The following is a 19,768-nucleotide window of genomic DNA, read 5'->3' on the forward strand; positions in this document are numbered from 1 at the left end:
CACTCCCTGTTAATGACAGTTTGATCTGTTACCGCTGTGGTGATGGATGTTGGTTATTGATCCACAAATAAATCTCTTTATAACACAAATTTAGTGGATTATTTCAGTAAGCATACACTTTTGTGTAAGTTTACAATAGTTTTCTATTCACAAAGGTATTTTACAAGTAGTATCTTTATGACTGTGGAGTCTTTGCACATTAAAGATAGGGCTGCCCTATTTTTTTATGGGTGGAGCCTCAGCAGTTAGAAAGATTCCATTCGTAAAATATCTTTGTGAATAGCAAACTATTTTTAACTTACACAAAAGTGTACGTTTACCTTTGTGAATCAGGCCCCCTGGCTGTAGGTTTAAAGTCTTGAGTTGCAGCTCTCCACTTCCTTCTGGCAGATCCAGTAGAAACTGTTCATGCAACGTGAGGATGTAATGGATCCGCTGTTCACTGCTCCACACCGGTCTCCATCAGCAGGGCCTGTCACATGGAACCTGTAGACACAGGGACATTAATGTGAGACAGCAGCTGCCAATCATCCTTTCAGGTAATATCATCCTAGGAAGTGATGTCACATGGCAGTTTACTCTGATGACACCATGAGAAGGGACATCACTGCAGTTACAAATTATGCAATAGGTGCAAGGCTGATGAAGAGGTTAGATATTGTCCTTACGATCTCCCTCTCTCATCCAGCTGTTTCTTTCTCATTCATCTGTCTCTTTATCAAAGCATCCACATCTTCCCCTTACCTCTCTCTCAACATGTTCCACTTCTGTTTCTGCTCTCTCCTCTCTTGCAGCTGACGGTCATCTACATCTCACCTGTCAATCCTCCCTAGCTCTCTAAGCTATTAGTATCTAAAACTGCTATCTCTTAATCAGCCCTTACTCTCTCACCTGTCTCCCTATCTCTAAGGTATTGCACCAGTTTCTCTGTTTCTCATCACCTATCCCATACTATCTCTCTTTAAAAAGTCTTCCCCACCTGTCTCTCCCCTTTCACCCCTTCTCTGAATTGTCTTTTTCACCTGTCCCTCTCACTTAACTCGTTAGTACTTCTCCCACCTTTCTACCACCTTTCACTCCCTCACCATCTCTCCCCCTTTCTCGCCTCTCTCTATATCATCTACCTTGCACCAGCAGTCCCTTTACCCACCTCTTAGCTGCCTGTTACCTCTCTATCACCTCTCTAGATTATTCCCCCCTCTCTCAGAGGTCTCTTTCTGAATTATTTCTCACCTGTCCATTCCCTCTCCACTCACTTATTTCTATTCTCTCTCTCTCACCTGTACAATCTCTTCCTCTCTGAGCTCTCTCATACCAGTCTTTCTAAATCATCTTTCTTACATCTGCCTCCTGCTCTCTGTCTCTTTAAACTGCCTTCTACTCACCCATCTTTTTAATACCATGCCCCCTCTCTGCAGTGTTATTATGGCCTGTCTCTTTTTTAGCTCTTTTCTCACAGCTGTCTCCCCTCTATATCTCTATTTCACCTTTCTCATTTATATGCCTATCACATCTCTGTCTTTCCCACTGTCTTTCAGCTGTTTCTTTTTCACCACTCTTTCTTAAACTTCTCTCTTGATTCTTTCTCTCACGCCTACCAGTCTCTATCGCGCAACATATATCTCTTCATCTTCATTGCATCGTTCTCATCTGTCTATCACATCTCGGTCTTTCCCTTTGTCAGCTCTCTCTTTTTTTGCCATTTTGTCTTAAACTTTTCTCTTGTCTCTCTCTCACACCTGTCTGTCTCTAACTCTCAAGATATATATCTTAGCTTTCCATCTCTCAGTTGTTTCTTTAGTTTTCTTTCTCTGTCTCTCTCTCTCTCACACGCCCCCCCACACACACACAACTCGTTCTCTCTCTCTCTCTCTCTCTCTCTCTCTCTTTCTCTCGCTTTTGACTCTCACCTCTCTGTTGTGTCTTCCTCTCTTCTAGTCCCTCTGCTGCACTCTCGTTCCTCTATTAGCACTTCTTTTTTCTCTACTCTACTATATTTCCCCTCTCCACTGACATGCCCAGAGACAGCAAGAGACATGGAGGCGCCGTTTGTCGGGCCTTCACAATCAGCAATAATAAATTATGTTGCCAAGAATTATTTTCAGTCTACCCCTGTGCTAGGTTCTTGCTGGAGATGCACGCTGCACAGGGAGCTCAGCACATGTACCACGAGCCACTAATGGTAACATTCTGTTTCGGTGCAGGGTAGTTTCACTGCTGAATATTTGTTATACACAACAATAGGGCAACCCACTAAACCCCAAGGGATTGGGTATAATATGTCAACACAATAATAAACCTTGAGGATTTATTTAACTTATATTAATCAATTAAATAGTCACCGTAGTGAACATCATTTCAAAAGAACTCAGAAAAAAGCCACAATGCATTCTTTTGTATTATTTTTATATCTAAAATAATTCTTTTTTGAATGTTTCAACACATTTCATTGATTTGATAAAGAAACGTAATACACTTTGAACACTGGCAACCAAAACTACTGTCTTATTTCAGAACTTTAGCAGTAGTTACTGACACTTTTTCGTAAATATGTACCATCCACAGTTGGTCATATAACAAAAGATACATTTACACATTTGTAATATATGCAAAACATCAAATGGAAATTATTTGCATTGAAGAAGTGTCACAGCGTCGACGTTTCGGTCTCCTAAAGTTTAATCCCCGAGACCATCATCAGGACCCAAGTTGCACCACGTATCCATCATAAAAATACACACATAAATTAACAACATATCCTAACATCTGAGTTCATCTATTAGTATTGTCACTACAATGAAGGAAAACAGGTGTATCCCATTTGAACCACCCGATATAGTGTGTCAGTGCTCATTCCCCATGGTACCACAAATCAACCCATGAATCCATGCCACGTGTCAAATCCACGTATCGAACACACATGCTACCATCACCAAAGATGTGCCATGGAAAAACACTATAATGTGGATAAACATCCAAAGTGTATCATTTCTACCACACATAATGTCTCATGAAGAGAACTCCATAATGTAACTATACCTCCCTTATTCAAAACAAAAACACTTACTCGTACATTAATGCGAAATCACGTATTCCAATTTTTCGCGAGAGCACTAAATCAAAACAGAATAGAACAGAAAGTCCTAAATTCCCATCGAATAAAACACCTCTAAAAACCTTTTTCGGGACGGAAGTCCGATAACCATGTTATCTGCCTATACTTACAAGAAAGCAGCAACCTTCGTCTGCGCTTCCAAAATCTGCAACAAAGGACACCAGGTCAATCAAGACTCGTCATCTAATGTTACCTCAAGGCTGCGGACCCCTCTCAAGAGTGAAGCTTACTTCTTTTTCTCCAAGTCGGCTCTCTCTGTACAACTCGCCAAACAAATCCGAGAAGCCACCACCCACGAGGGCGGAAGTTATTTAAGCCTTAGCGTCATCCAAATCCGCATGAATTAGAGGAAAGCCAGTCGGCCATCTTTGAAGGGAACCTTCTAATATGAAGTGTCAACATCTGATGCCCAGAGTCAGCCAGAAATCTGGAAACATAAAGTATGGCTCTCTAATTTGAACACACCACTATTGTAAAAAACAGAATTTGTAAAAAACGGATATATTAAGGTTGATACAAACCACATTATAAAACCATTGCTATGATGAAACATGTGAACTATTTGAACCTAATTAATTTGTCATGTTCAGACGTAATCTCTTGTTGCTTAAGACACCCGGCTAGAATATCAGCCATACTCATATTTGTGACTCATATGTTGTGTCTCCAGGTCTTACAGGCCAACTAACGAAATATGAAGGAACACATCCTAAAAGGAAACCTCTATGACCACTAGCTGACTAGTAGGTGTTATATAAACCGATTCAGGCTATAATATTACGAACAATCATATCAGGTGTCCTAAAGTACAGGCCAGTATAACCGCAACAAGTAACTAAAGTCCAAGTTCTACCACAAGAATATATGTACAGGTATCATCACTACTTAACGGCAGTCCCAGAGATCAAAAACATAAACATAAGACCTCATGTACAAGAAACTACATAGTTCATAAGGTAGCCAAAGTTGATATTCTAGCCGGGTGTCTTAAGCAACAAGAGATTACGTCTGAACACGACAAATTAATTAGGTTCAAATAGTTCACATGTTTCATCATAGCAATGGTTCTATAATGTGGTTTGTATCAACCTTAATATATACGTTTTTTACAAATTCTGTTTTTTACAATAGTGGTGTGTTCAAATTAGAGAGCCATACTTTATGTTTCCAGATTTCTGGCTGACTCTGGGCATCAGATGTTGACACTTCGTATTAGAAGGTTCCCTTCAAAGATGGCCGACTGGTTTTCCTCTAATTCATGCGGATTTGGATGACGCTAAGGCTTAAATAACTTCCGCCCTAGTGGGTGGTGGCTTCTCGGATTTGTTTGGCGAGTTGTACAGAGAGAGCCGACTTGGAGAAAAAGAAGTAAGCTTCACTCTTGGGAGGGGTCCGCAGCCTTGAGGTAACATTAGATGACGAGTCTTGATTGACCTGGTGTCCTTTGTTGCAGATTTTGGAAGCGCAGACGAAGGTTGCTGCTTTCTTGTAAGTATAGGCAGATTACATGGTTATCGGACTTCCGTCCCGAAAAAGGTTTTTAGAGGTGTTTTATTTGATGAGAATTTAGGACTTTCTGTTCTGTTCTGTTTTGATTTAGTGCTCTCGTGAAAAATTGGAATACGTGATCAAAAGGTTTCGCATTAATGTACGAGTAAGTGTTTTTGTTTTGAATAAGGGAGGTATAGTTACATTATGGTGTCTCTTCATGAGACATTATGTGTGGTAGAAATGATACACTTTGGATGTTTATCCACATTATAGTGTTTTTCCATGGCACATCTTTGGAGATGGTAGCATGTGTGTTCGATACGTGGATTTGACACGCGGCATGGATTCATTGGTTGATTTGTGGTACCATGGGGAATGAGCACTGACACACTATATCGGGTGGTTCAAATGGGATACACCTGTTTTCCTTCATTGTAGTGACAATACTAATAGATGAACTCAGATGTTAGGATATGTTGTTAATTTATGTGTGTATTTTTATGATAGATACGTGGTGCAACTTGGGTACTGATGATGGTCTCAGGGATTAAACTTTAGGAGACCGAAACGTCGACGCTGTGACACTTCTTCAATGCAAATAATTTCCATTTGATGTTTTGCATATATTACAAATGTGTAAATTTATCTTTTGTTATATGACCAACTGTGGATGGTACATATTTACGAAAAAGTGTCAGTAACTACTGCTAAAGTTCTGAAATAAGACAGTAGTTTTGGTTGCCAGTGTTCAAAGTGTATTACGTTTCTTTATCAAATCAATGAAATGTGTTGAAACATTCAAAAAAGAATTATTTTAGATATAAAAATAATACAAAAGAATGAATTGTGGCTTTTTTCTGAGTTCTTTTAAAATGATGTTCACTACGGTGACTATTTAATTGATTAATATGAATATTTGTTATGGCAGGCAACATGTTAATGTTGGCTGCGGGTTAAAAGAACAAAGCTGAGGAAGCCCAGTTTTGCACTGCTGACACTACTGTGGCGATCTCCTTGGGAAGGGGTCACAAGAGTAGTGCCAGGGGTCGTACGGGCGACATGACTACACTTCCCCAGGGTATTTGAAGACCACAGAGCAACATTTGTCATTTTACACGCCACTTATTTTTTCAAAACACTTTGTCAAACTAATTTCAAATCAAACATAAGAACACAATGCGTCCCAACTCAAGTCTATCAAACCTCATACCACCTCAGGCAGGTTTTTAGCGGCAGTTTACATTAAGAATCACAATATAACAAATTAAGTGACTCCAAACTTAGCAGTGGCCGAAGACCAGATGGGATGTCAGTAGAAGAGGAGCAGTGGCAAGAACCGTACTAGTGACATAAAGATAGCTCACCATTCACTAGGTGAAACAACACTGGTGCAACAGCTGCAGATCAACACTCACCCAAAACCATACACAGTGCTCACTTTGTAAAAGAATGAGTGCCGGTGACAAACGCTGTGCTCAAAAACCTGTGGCCGGAGTTATTAAATGTTAGCCTGCTAAATCTCAAAGCAGCATAATCTTCAATGCAGCTCAGGCCTCTCTAATCCACTACCAGACATCCTCTTCCCCCTATTTCACTCTGGCAGGTTCCTCTTTTCGCACTTTGTGACGTGTTTTCTATCTCTATTATTCTTCTTCTGTCTCCTTTGTGTGTTTTTCTTTCTTTTGCTCTTGGAAAATGTCAGATCAGGAAAAATAAGTGCTGGTCCATATGTGTACAAGAGCAACAAAAGCTGAAGGACCACCTGGAGGGCTTAATTTGAGCCGGTGGTTTCCGGTGCTCAGCACCGGCACTTAATCATCAACACCGGTGCTTTTCATGAGCACCATTCATTTATGGGCACATTCATTTATGGTGTACACAGGGAAATTAAGTGATTTGCCCAGAATCACAGGATGTTGAGCCGACACCGAAACTCAAAACTGATTCCCCAGCTCTGCAGTCTGCAGCTATGGCCATTACGCCACATCCTTTCCCCACTTTCATGTTAAGTATTTGGTTCTGTTTAGGCAGTGCTAACAGGAAAAGTTCGCTGGTGCAAGCTGCCTTCTGACGAGAGCCCTGGCATTAATATTTTTACAAATTAACCACTGACCATCAGTCTCAGCACCTGCAGCCAACCAACCGGATGCCACGAAGCCCACACCTTTACACTCCCGACCAATCAACTGGAGAGCCTGTCTTTCCTAATATCAATCGATCAATCAATCAGGGGATTGTAAGCGCACTACTCATCTGTGGGGGGGTCTCAAGGTGCTGGGCGGGGGGTGGGGGGGCAGCAGGTCCGTTTAGCCGAAGAGCCAGGTCTTGAAGATCTTCTTGAAAGTGTTCAGGGAGGAAGTGTGTATGATGTCTGCCGTTAGCTCGTTCCAGGTCTTGGCCACAATGTGAGAGAATGATCTTCCGCCTATTCTGGCTCTGTGGATGCAGGGGCTTTCGCCAGTGCAAGGTTGGCAGATCGGAGGTTTCTTTTGGGTATGTGGAAGTTGATTCTTTCGTTGAGGTATTTGGGTCTGTTGTTGTGTAGGCATTTGTAGGCGTGAGTGAGGATTTCGCAGGTGACTCTTTTCTCCACGGGGAGCCAGTGGAGCTTTCGCAGATGTTGGCTGATATCTTCGTGCCGGGGAATGCCGAGGACGAGTCTGGCAGCGGTGTTCTGTATAGTCTGAAGTTTGTGTTGTAAGGACTTGTTGATGCTGGCGTAGATTGCGTTTCCATAGTCCAGTCTGCTGATGATGAGCGCGTGGGTGACTGTCTTCCTTGATTCAGGGGGGCTCCATTTGAAGGTCTTGCAAAGTATGCGGAGGGTGTTAAAGCATATGGAAGTGACGGCGTTGACTTGTCAGTTCATGGTGAGTGATGAGTTGAGTTTGATGCTGAGGTTCTTGGCGTTGTCTGAGGGGGTAGGTGGGCTTCCAAGGGGGGTTGGCCACCAGGTATTGTCCCATGCTGACGGGGTGGTTCCAAGTATGAGGACTTCTGTCTTCTCTGTGTTGAGTTTAAGGCAGCTGTTGGTCATCCATCTTGTATTCCTTTCTGGAAATTGAGTTTGGCGGTGTTGGAGTCTCGGGTGAGGGAGAGGATTAGCTGGGTATCGTCGGCATAGGATACTATATTGAGGGCTTGTTGTAGGACGATGGCTGCGAGGGGGGCCATGTAGATGTTGAAGAGGGTCGGGCTCAGTGATGACCCCTGTGAGACTCCACAAGTGATTTCCGTGGGATCGGAGAGGAAGGGTGGTAGTCTGATTCTCTGGCCAGTGAGGAATGATCGGATCCAGTCCAGGGCTGTTCTTTGTATGCCGGCGTCGTGCAGTCTGGTAACTAGTGTGCAGTGAGAGACGGCATTGAAGGCCGGTGACAGGTTGAGGGCTGCAGAGTGGCTTTGGTCCAGGAGGGTGCGGATGTCGTCTGTGGCAGCGAGTAGGGTGGTCTTGGTGCTGTGCTCTACTGAGTAATATCCTGCAAACACAAGGCATTCCATGACTTAGAAGAACAGTACTCTCAATCGTCACTCGGTCAGACTTCAGTCAGACCTCAGGGCTCTGCCACACCTCATATGGGAAACCTTGTCATTCTTACTACACCAACAGCATCTGGCAAATCCATTCAGGCACCCCATAGTCCTGGAATAGCTGCATCATCTACTTCAGTTACTGACCATCTGGAAGCCACAGTGCACTAAAGCTCCTATTATGTGTGGCTTTGAGGGAAGGTGCAATTTATCACATCCCAAGAATCAAACAACTGCATGTGATAAACTATACCTACTATAGACTTTGGGGGAATAACATGCAGATTTTGGTGCTTCTTGCATCGAACCCGCATGCCACAGCAGATACTTTTTTCCTGTTTTAAAATCTGGCAAGTTTGCCCTCCAAAATTGAATGAAGGGTCAAGAGTTTACCCCACCTGGTAACTATCAGTATGGATGCAGTCGACCAGATCGTAAGATCTTAGAAATGCTCTTGTTCTTTGTCCTTGTCGGATAGTTATAAAGTGACTTCACACATGCATCGGACCCCACTTGCACCTTCTTGGTAATGCAAGGTAAGCCTGTTTGGCCTCACGCTGACTCTCTCCTGAGGACACTATGACAGCTTTACCATTGATGGTGGTCCACAATTTCTCAATCCGGTTCCTTAGTCACTGACAAGAATTAGGATTCTGTGTGTGCGAGAGTCAGTTTGGCAGCCACCCTGAACATCTCTCATCACAACTCCGGGGGTGGAGTGGATTTGGACTGATAAAGTCTCTCCAACCCCTCTTCGACTTGCCCTTTTTGTCTTTCTGAACCAGGATTGTTTGAGTTCTCCTCTGAGTCAGATATGGGATAGTGATAACCACAGTCACTTTTTGCCGTCCCAAAGAGTACTCAAAGTAAATTACTAAGTGGGAGACCAAACTGCCATGTACTTTGGGAAGGAGGGGGCTCAAAGCACGAGCAAGCCTACTCTGTCATGCTAAAATCTGATGTAAGGTTTTCATTTTGTGGTACAAATAAGGCTATAATTTAGACTAAAGTAATCCCACCTAATTGCACATTATAAACTTATTGATAGCCACTGTGGTAAGATTTATTACAATGACATAAGGTATGTTTCCCTGATTCCAGTGTGAGTTTGCGTGGATATTCTGGAGCCAAAACCTACCCAGAGAATTAAGCGTGTAACATGGCTATGTGTCAGTAAACCTATGAATATTTACTGGTTATTTATTTAGAAGTTCTCCTGTTCTTTTAAGGGGCTCTAATGGCAGATTTTAAATTGTACCTGGGGAACAGTGGTATTTTAAAGACAGATGTCTCAGTTGCTGTGTGTGGCATTTATATTATAGTTTTATAGTAGTGCTGCTGTAGATATATAATTATATATAGGATAGAGTACTCCCAGATGGACATACATGTCAGCAAGGAGTTATGTGATCTAGAGAAGCACTAAGCAAGAGTCCTGTGTCCACATGTACAGTTATTTTATTTTGCGACTCACAAATTGCGATTTTAACCAATCGCAATTTGCAAGTCGCAAAATGAAATGGATTCGCAGAATTTCAACGTTTGCAATCACAATTTAGCTGTGTGCAATGTAGGAACGGAAAACCTTCTCGCAATTTGTGATTCTCTAAATGCTATTCTAGTAGCCATAGCAAATTGCGCACGCAATTGCCATTGATTCCTATGGGCCTCTTGGTCCATAGGAATTAATAGGAAACCATTCCTTATTTGCGACCCGCAATTTGCGAGTCGCAAATAAGAAATGCGTAGGAATCCCTACGTACATTGCATTTTACCAGTCTATAATAGGGAATCTGTAAAATTCGCTATTATAGACTCGCAAAATGTAATGTTAATACATCTGGCCCTATGTTTTATATATACCCAAGCATAAACAAAAAGCCTATATGCCACTATAAAATAAAATCTTTCTTTATATATATATTAGCAGTTTGTTATTAAACGATTTGAGCAGTTGCTCCAAGGTAAGTAGAAGAGGATAAGTGGTGGGTTGAGTGCTTGTGAATTTAGATAGGGTTAAAGACGTAAGAATACAAAGAACAAAATCGAAATAGTTTAAATATCTCTAAGACTGGAACTTGTCTGGAAATTATTGACACATTTCCTATGGTCCACATTAAGTTATAGACTCCAAATTATTGTCTAAAGAGTGGGCCTACTACAGGTTGGTGTATTAAAGATGTCGATGTTTCAACCCCGAGTGTAGGGTGAAGGCCAATTGTTCCTTGGAGAGGGGTCTTCTTCAGGACAAAGATGGGAGCAACCTAGGAGATGATTCAAAGGGAACGATGAGGTACCTTATAATTTATACACAAGACTTGGGTATAAACGGTGAGAACACAGGGCAGAATTCAGTGCTGATAGCAATGGAGAGAAGGGCCCTTAGGCTCCAATTCAGGGGAGAGGCGGAGAACAATTCCACGGTCCAGTGAAGATCCGTAGCGGTGCAATAGAATTGGAAATGAAGCAAGAAATATCGAGCTTAGAGTGCTAAAATCGTGAATCAAAAGAATGAACCAAGAACATATAAGGGAAGGGGTACTCACCCATTCGTATCACTGGGGAAACATGTTTCTTGGTAAGTAGTATTCTTGGAGTGTTGCGAATGAAGGCTGAATTAATCAGGCAACGTGTATCTAAAACCAAGAAAAATTATACGAGTACAGTATGCCTGAATAAAATTGCAGGAAAAGTTTTAGATATAGGAGGCCACCGTAGGGTTACCTTAATCATGCGTCTCCGTGAGCAGTGGATACAAAGTTATCCCTGGTACCAATAAAACCGAAGGCCGAGTAAATCTGGCAGAAGGATCCAAAAAAGAAAAGGTTCAATTACTGGCTTAAAGCACAGATAACAACATCGCGTGGGCGATATGTTAACTACACTGAATAGTGGAGAAAAATTAGTTGAGAGAGATTGAGGAGCAGTATTACTTACTCAGACTGTCTCCGGCAGGCAACTCATGATTATGTGTGGGAGAACGAGTCTGTAATTAAGACCCCAGGAGGAAAATGTGCACGCGGCTCTGCTCACGTCGGGAGCGCAGACGCTGGATGATGTGGTATCATGTCACCATTGGAGTGTGATGGCGGGGGTTGAATGGTAAGCAGCATCTCAACAGTGACTTGCATATAATGGTAGTCATTGGAACGTCTGACATTAAATAATGAGGAACGGAAACTGTTGATAGTGTCAATGATGGATGGTAATGGCATGGGGCTAAAATCTCGAGCTTCCATGTATATGGGTTTTGTTCAATCTCCATCAATGTAGGACAACTCTTCCTTTAATCCATTTCAATTTGCGACTTGCAAAAAAGATTTTTGTTTATGCTTGGGTATATACAAAAAATACTTTTGAAAAAAGGAAAATAAGTCACTTTGGAAGAATTTTTTGTTCTCTGCTAGGACCACCTGTGTTTCTATACATATACTACCCAGGTACTACGGATTTATTTTTGGGATTCCCCATTGTTTGTAATAGTGCTTTTTAAATGAAGCAGGTTATTAAAAAAAAAAAATGCAGCCCATTTTTCTTAAAGGAAAATGGGATGCATTTCACAAAAGAAAAATTAAACATTTCTGTTTAATTTTTTAAGAGTAGGCAGCAGTCCGTGGGACCAAAAAGATTTTACTGATGGTCACAAAGGAGAAGGGGTCCCCTGGGGACCCCTTCCCGTTTGCAACTGGCTTACCACCTACTTGAAGTAGGCAGTAAACTGTGATTGTTTTGTGACTGCATTGTGGTCACAAAACAATCGTACATGCCCTTGCAACTCGCTATCAGGATGAAACGCCCTTGACACGCCCCTTCCTAATAGTGACTCGCAAACCCTATTTTGCTAGTTGGCATTAGGTTACAGATTCGCAAATAGGGTTAGTAAATGTGAATGGGCTATTTAGCGGACTCAAATGGCCTGATTTTCCATTTGCGGCCTCTAAAAGCCGTTGTACATCTGGTCCCAAGTACCTTCATAGGATCAAAGAATTTGGTGATCCCATGGGGTCTACTTTTAATGTGGGGTTGAGTGGATCTCATGTTGCATTATCAGTGAGTTCTGACAGTGGTTCCTTGCCTGCCAAGGAGGTCAGGGAGCTGTAAAACCTCTGTGTTTGAAGACCCCATTGCTTCTTACCTGTTGAAGCACACCAGCTGCTTTGAGTATGTAAAGGTGTTGTCAGGTGAGAAGGTGTCAGAGCTTGTTGGTGGGTCTAGCTTCACTCTCATGAAAGCAGCTTCCTGTGTCATTGGAACAGGCTGCGAGTATGACAAAGCTACCCTTTTGTTTGTTCCACAGCAGTCACTATGTTTTATGGGGCCTCTCCCATTCCACGAGTGACATCAAAGGGGGAGAAGTGGTGCTCTGAAAGCCGAAGGTCCTGGTATTTAAAAGTGCAAGGTGAAGTAAAGCCATCAGTCCTACTGATAAAAAAGCACTTATTGCAGCGTGCATATATGCTGGGTTCTGTTATTGCTTTTGTGTATACTGCACAGGATGAAAACATATAAATGCTAAAATACCCAACTTGTACAATTGTGTGCCTTAGACTCCCATCACAGTGTTAAAAATGCATCCAGTAAACGTACACAGTTTCATTCAGAGTAGATCCTTTTACCCAGGTCCATCGTCTTCCTGCTGGTGTGATGAAAAGTCCAATCCAAGCCTGGATGGTAAATTTACTTGTGAGATAATCCTGGACAAAATAAACACAAACATAAGTTAGGTACAAGCTACACATTCACCCAGGAGCGGCTCTTGTTGGGGAAAGGAGTCAGGGTGGGGGTGGGGGCGAGAATGAGGGACCAAGGAGACAAATGGGAAAAAATGTAAAAATAATTTACCTGCACCCTCAATGATCGCGTGACACTCTACTGCTGACCTCTCCTTTTCACTGCTAAGCAGGCTCCAAGCCTGCCCTGCGGCCAATCTTGAAGCTGCTCTCATCATTACAGCAAACAAATGATGGACGGAATGCTGACAATGCAAACATTCTAACCCAGTCAAGAGATCTGGGTTAAATCCATTGTTTTTTTGCCCACTACACCACCCCAGTTTGGACCCAGCCATATGCAAATCAGTCTTGACCCTGTGCGCCATGGGAACAGTCCAGACCGAACTGCCAGGCCAGGTCCTCCCTGGACCAGAAACAAGCATCCTGGGGCCGGTTTCAGGGCATGTCACCCTTCTTCAGCCAGGATAGCTTGAATCCAGTGGCACAGTGAGCAAGGGACCCACATCTGGGCATAGCCATCCCACTTAGGGCGAAAAGTGTTGCAGCAAACAAATGATGGACGGAATGCTGACAATGCAAACATTCTCCCCCAGTCAAAAGATCTGGGTTACATCCATCTTTTTTTTGCCCACTACGCCACCCCAGTTTGGACCAAGCCATATGTAAATCAGTCTTGACCCTGTGCCCCATGGGAACAGTCCAGACCGAACTGCCAGGCCAGGTCCTCCCTGGACCGGAAACAAGCATCCTGGGACCGGTTTCAGGGCATGTCACCCTTCTTCAGCCAGGCTAGCTTGAATCGAGTGGCACAGTGAGCATACCGTCCAGAATGTGTTTGCGTAGCACTTTTGATCCTAAGTGGGATGGGTATGCCCAGACGTGTGTCCCTTGCTCACTGTGCCACTGGATTCAAGCTAGCCTGGCTGATGAAGGGTAATACCCAGAAACCGGTCCCAGGATGCTTGTTTCCAGTCCAGGGAGGACTTTGCTTGGCAGTTCGGGCTGGACTGTTCCCATGAGGCACAGGGTCAAGACTACTTTGCATATGGCTGGGTCTAAACTGGGGTGGCATGGTGACCAAAAGAACGATGGATTTAACCCAGATCTCTTGACTGGGGTGAATGTAGCATTTATTCAGCATTCAGTCCATCATTTGTTTGCGTAGCACTCATCATGAGAGCAGCTTTAGGATTGGCCTGAGCGCCGATGATTTGCACTCCAGGACAGATTGGGAGCCTGTGTCTGCTCTCTCCAAATGCAGCTGGGGTTGGAGAAAGCTTCACTGCACATTTGGGTTTGGCAGGCCTTAGACCTCCGGCCAAACACACATGCGCAGTGAAAGCAGTGCCCAGCACTGCCCCCCAGCGGTCACCTCCCTGGCCCCACCTCCAAGCCTCCACACAAGGAATATTAAAACAATAATAAAACAGGTTTTAAACCACTATTATTATCGTTTTATTTTTCACACTTTTAAAAGTGCTGGCAGGGTGGGCCGCCATAGCAGAGGAGGGGCCTCTGCGTTCACCTTTCCCTCTGAATGGACACAGCTACGTCAATGCAAATTTATGGAAATTAGTGAATGAATTCAAAATGGAAAATGATGCTCTTGTGCAGAGATCTTACAGTGTGTAACTCCGAGGTGCATCTTTCTTAAGTTGTTGTGGTACAAGAGAGGGGGTGAGCATCTCTTCCTCCGATGTAGGAACGGACAGACAAGTCCATGTTTGCTGAAGAACTTGTAATCAGTTCTGGGCTTTCCTTTTGAAGGTCGTTGTTATAAGTTATATTACTTCAGCCAAGCACACAAAGACTCCAACTCAAAAAAAGATGGCTAGAAACACAGCATATGGTCCATGAAAACACTTGACAAACTTAGCTGCATGATGAAAATATGTAAATTTTATGTGCATTATTTGTCCCACTGTAATTGTCTCCACTAAAAATACTTGTTTACTATGTCAACAAACAAATTGACCTTTCTATTTTGCTTTTTTCAAAGAAATAAATGTGCGTGACATTTTACATAAAACTAGCCTAATCATTTTAATACAGTCACTCCCTGGTTCTCAATAAACTATTTGTTGATCTTTGCCTGGTTCAAGTTTGCAGATAATCGTACCCTGCAGTTATTTTTTGTAACTAAACAAAAGGAATGGAAGAGCGCTTTCTCTAAAATATATGACTTGGTACCATCACCGTCTAGTACAATGATATTGTTAAGACAGAACTTGTACAAACATTTCATTTTCAAAAAGTGGTTGCAAATAGCGCACTGACATTTGCAAATGATATTACATTTTGCAAACCGACCTGTGTACTAAAATGTTATACTTTGCAAAATAAGGATTTGGAATGTGTCACAATTAGACCTAACTCATTAAAATGCTTGATGTAGTTTGAAAACTGAAACTCACTCTGATTGGAGGCCATCACATGGATTGTCGCCTGCTCAGTTAATCAGATTGTTTTCCTTAAAGGAAACAATACTGAGCTTAAAAAAAGTTCAATATTAAAATTTTTTTTTTATAAGAGTTAGCAGTCAATCAATCAATAAATCAGGATTGTATACAGAGCAGCAACTCAACTGTGAGGGTCTCAAGGCTCTGAGGGGGGGATGCTGATCTGTCTAGACTTGGAGGTTCATTCAAAGAGCCAGATCTTGAGGTCTTTCCTGAATTGGGTCATTGATGGGTATTGCCTGAGATGGAGGGGCAGGGTGTTCCAGGTCTAGGCGGCGAGGTAGCAGAAAGAGCTTCCTCTGGTTCTGGTCTTGTGGATCCGTGGGACGGAGGCCAGGGCATGTTGGGCGGAGTAAAGTTGTCTGGCGGGTACTTGGAATGCGATGCGGTGGTTCAGATATGCTAGTCTGGCATAGTGGAGAGCTTTGTAGGCATGTGTGAGGAACTTGAAGGTTCTTCTCTTGTTGATTGAGAGTGAGTGAAGTTGTCAGAGGTGTTGTGTTATGTGGCTGCAGCGGGGGATGTCGAGGACTAGTCTGGCTGCGGCTTTTTAGATGTTCTGTAGTTTCCTGTGCTGTTTCTGTGTGAGGCCAGCGTAGAGTGTGTTGCCATTGTCAAGTCTGCTGGTGATGAGTGAGTGACTGTCTTTCTAGATTCTGTGGAGATCTATCTGAATTTCTTTTGAAGCAGGTGTGGAAGCAGGATGAAGATACTACACTGATTTAGTGGTTCATTATGAGCGAGGAGTCCAGTATGATGCCAAGGTTGCTTGCGTGGGCCGTAGGGGTGTGAGGGGTTCCTAGTAGGGGTGGGCGAAATTTTCGAAGTTCACTTTCGCAAACTATCGCGAAAATGTTAAAAATCTCTGCAAAAACGCAGAAATATCGCGGGGACGCAGAAGTTTTTTCCCGCCTGTTCGCGGTATTTTCTGCGTGATCGCGGCTCGCTAACTTACCCATGCGGTTGCTCATGGGAGCGAGATCTCAATCATCTCATACTCTCGTAGTACATGATCGCGAGAAGAAAAACGTGATCGCGCGACGAATGACGTGATCGCGTGACAAATGACGTTAATGCGGGCGCGAACTGTCGCGAGACAGCGCAAATGGCTACCAACAATCCAACAGCTTGTGGAGAACGCGACCGGATGGGGAAAACTTGTCGGCGAATGCGTGGAATCAGGTAAGGCGATAGCGTGCATGTGAGAATGTATTTTTTTACAGCGTGAGCAAGAAAAAAAATTCCGGTAAGATGCGGATTGCGGAAATTTTGCCATTTTCGCGCTCTCCGCGGAACGCGAACATGTCAAATTATCGCAATTTCTGCGAGCGGAATGGAATTTTAGCCCAGGCCTAGTTCCTAGTGCGGCAGGCCACCATGAGTCATCCCAGGCTGAGGGGTCGGGTCCCGGAATGAGTACTTCGGTTTTGTCCGAGTTGAGCTTGAGGCAACTGACTTTCATCCAGATAGCAACGACCTTCATTCCGCTGTGAAAGTTTATTCTGGTGGCTGTGGGTTAATTGGTAAGGGAGAGATCATCTGGATGTTGTCGGCATAGTAGACAATGTCCATGGTTTCTGATGATAGCCGCGAGGGGGGCCATGTAGACGTTGACGAGGATGAGGCTCAGGGAGGAGCCCTTGGGCACTCCTCAGCTCATCTCTGTAGGTTCATAGAGGAATAGGGGTAGTCTGACTCGCTGTGTTGGGCCAGTGAGGAAGGAGTGGATCCAGTCCAGTGCCTTGTAGCAGATGCTGGCATTGTGAAGCTGCCCCCCCCCTTCCCCCCAAGCGCCTTGAAACCCTCATGGGTGAGTTGTTGCGTTATACAAGCCCATGATTGATTGATTGATTGATGTCTCGTGATTAGGGTTTGGTGGAAGATGGTGTCGAAGGCGGCTGAGAGTTCCAGTAAGATGAGGGCTGCGGTTTCGCCCCAGTTGAGGGGGGAGCTGATGTCATCGGTGGTGACAAGGAGTGCTGTCTCCCTGCTGTGGTTGCTTCGGAGATGTCCAGTAGGTGGTTCTCTTCGATGAACCCGAAGAGTTGGACGTTGATGGCCGTTTTGATGACCTGGGCTGGGAAGGGGAGAAAGGAGATGGGTCTGAAGTTCATGAGGTCTGTAGGGTCAGCGGATGGCTTCTTAAGCAGAGGGTTGATCTCAGCGTGTTTCCAGTTGTCGGGGAAGGTGGCAGTATCGATGGAGCAGTTGATGGTGTGGCGAAGCGCAGGGGCAACTGCCCTCTGGAAGATGTGTTACGGGCAAGGATCCAATGGAGCTTCTGAGTGGATGCTCTTCATGGTCTTGAGTGCGTCATCTGTGGTGAGAGGAGTCCAGTTGAGCACGATCTGTTGGGCTACAGTGTGGTTGCCTGGGAGGCGTTATGGCATTGTTTTGGTGCTGAAGCTGTTGTAGATCTGCCTGATCTTTTGGTGGAAGAAGGTGCCAAGTTTGTTGCAGAGATCTTGGGAGGGTGGGACATCTGTGGTCTCACTGTTGAGCCTGGCAAACTCCTTGACGATGGCTAAGAGTTCTTTGCTGTTGTGTGCGGTGGCATTGATTTTGTCATGGAGGGCCAATTTCATTGTGGTTTTGAGGAGAAGGTGGAGTACGTTAATGGCAGTTTGAAGGTTGCGTGGGTTCCGGGCTTTTGTTGTTCCTCCATCTCTTCTCGAGTTATCTGCAGGTGTGTCTGGACTTGTGGAGGGTGGGGGTTAGCCAGCTGACTTTCTTGGAGTGTTGCTTGTCTGGTGTCTTCTTGAGGGGTGGCGGAGTGTCGGTGCATCCATTTGTAAAGGTTGCTTGCTTCGGTGTTGCAGTCTGTTTGTGTTGGCAGAGTGGTCGTAGGGACCTGCCGTCAACTCCCAAACAAATTTCAACATACACAAAGGGTACAGGGTTTCAAAGTGAACCTTTCCTCTTTGCAAAGGGTTTACCATCTATGTAGAGGAGTCCGATATTTTTCAATGGTTTGCAACCAGAATTGCTGTCGGACGAGATTCCTACTGCCATCGTTTCAGGTTTGAGACCATCCAACAAGGAGTTTGGTGGACCCAATAGCCCAATTAGCTTCCTTTTTTCTATTGCGGCTCGTGCTGCAACACGGAAATGCGATCCAGCTGAACCTGCAATAGAGAAAGGGATGTTTTTAAACATCCATGCACTAGGTGCATGGATGTTTGGGGGGGCACCACATATGCCCCCAGGTCATATCGCAGAGGCCTAAGGGGGATGGAGTCCAGCTAGGGGCCGCAAAGCCCGTTTCCGGCAGCTGTCCATGGTTGTCGGACCTCGATGAAAAGGCTGTCGGAAACTGACATCGTAATCCATACGGCGGTGCCTCTGCAGGAACCTCCTCCATTGTACGGATTAGGCTGTGACTGCTACCCGAACCGGCTTCTTGAGCCTGTCGGAGGCGATGGTCCTTCCCCTCATCCACTGCGCTCCAACCACCAGCATCGTAAGTTTGTGCACCTATGTTTTTTTATGGTTTGTGTATGTCTATAGTGTTAACGATTATCCCACCCTTACAAACATCACTGCCTGTCATGCACCTACTTCTGGTACCACTTGGAGGCCATGGTGGGTCTGCCGGTGCCTTCCCTCCTACTTATGGCATATGAAAGCACCTATACTGATACAACACATACACCCATACATCAATTATGCCGATAATCACTTTGCACAATGTGAAGGGACCTTATACCCTTAATAAGAGATTTTCAATATGGCGGTCACTCCTTTGGCCTTCCACAGCATTTATATTTCTCCAGGAAGCACATCTCCCAAAATAGCATCAACATTGAAGGCAACATAGATAATACCTTACGGCACTTTATTCCTCTTCCACTCCGAAACACAATGAGGTAGATTTTTTCATTTATAAGTATACCCACTTTCATATCGAAGACACACTTACGGATTGGGAAGGATGTTATATTCTTGTACGGGAAAGGTGGGAGTCTTCTTTTGTCACTGTTGCCTCCATTTACGCTACTAGCTTCAACTTTATTTTATCATGCATAGTTAATTAAAACCATTACATGTACATTAAAATACTTTAAAAGATGGGCCAAGACAATATATGATGTCCATTAAAACACATTAAAAAACAGTACATATAGTCACGTTGAGCTCTGCCTAGCTGGTAAGAAATATATTGTAATTTTGGCTTTGGCTAGACAGAACCAACAAATCAAACAAGATATTAGCATAATAAAATCAATCAAAATGGTACACTTAAGTTGTTAAAAATCGACCACAGCCTGCTACAATATGGATATCCTTGTGGTTTATTATACAAGTTGCCAACCAGATCTGGTAGCATTGTAGAACGGTGAGATTAATGGCAGGTCTCGGAGTATAAAGTACTATGAGCCTGCTCCTTCCTGAGGTCTGACTGTTATTGAGCCCTCAGCTGGGAGCACGGATCGGAGAAG

At 43.9% G+C, this 19,768-nt stretch overlaps 1 protein-coding gene across 1 annotated transcript in view; it reads right to left on the minus strand.

Annotated features, from left to right (window-relative positions):
* Positions 1 to 350: 350 nt before the first annotated feature.
* The window catches only part of LOC146813006 (killer cell lectin-like receptor subfamily B member 1B allele A), a 314,313-nt gene continuing 294,895 nt past the window's right edge, over positions 351 to 19,768 (minus strand). The window contains exons 5-6 of the mRNA XM_085614667.1: positions 12,725 to 12,831; positions 351 to 486 (exon numbers count right to left, since the gene is read on the minus strand). Of these exons, the coding sequence (XP_085470793.1) occupies positions 351 to 486; positions 12,725 to 12,831 (243 nt within the window). The remainder of the gene's footprint in view (positions 487 to 12,724; positions 12,832 to 19,768) is intronic.

This window comes from Triturus cristatus, chromosome 7 (genome assembly GCF_964204655.1).
Source record: "Triturus cristatus chromosome 7, aTriCri1.1, whole genome shotgun sequence".
Lineage (NCBI taxonomy): Eukaryota > Metazoa > Chordata > Amphibia > Caudata > Salamandridae > Triturus > Triturus cristatus.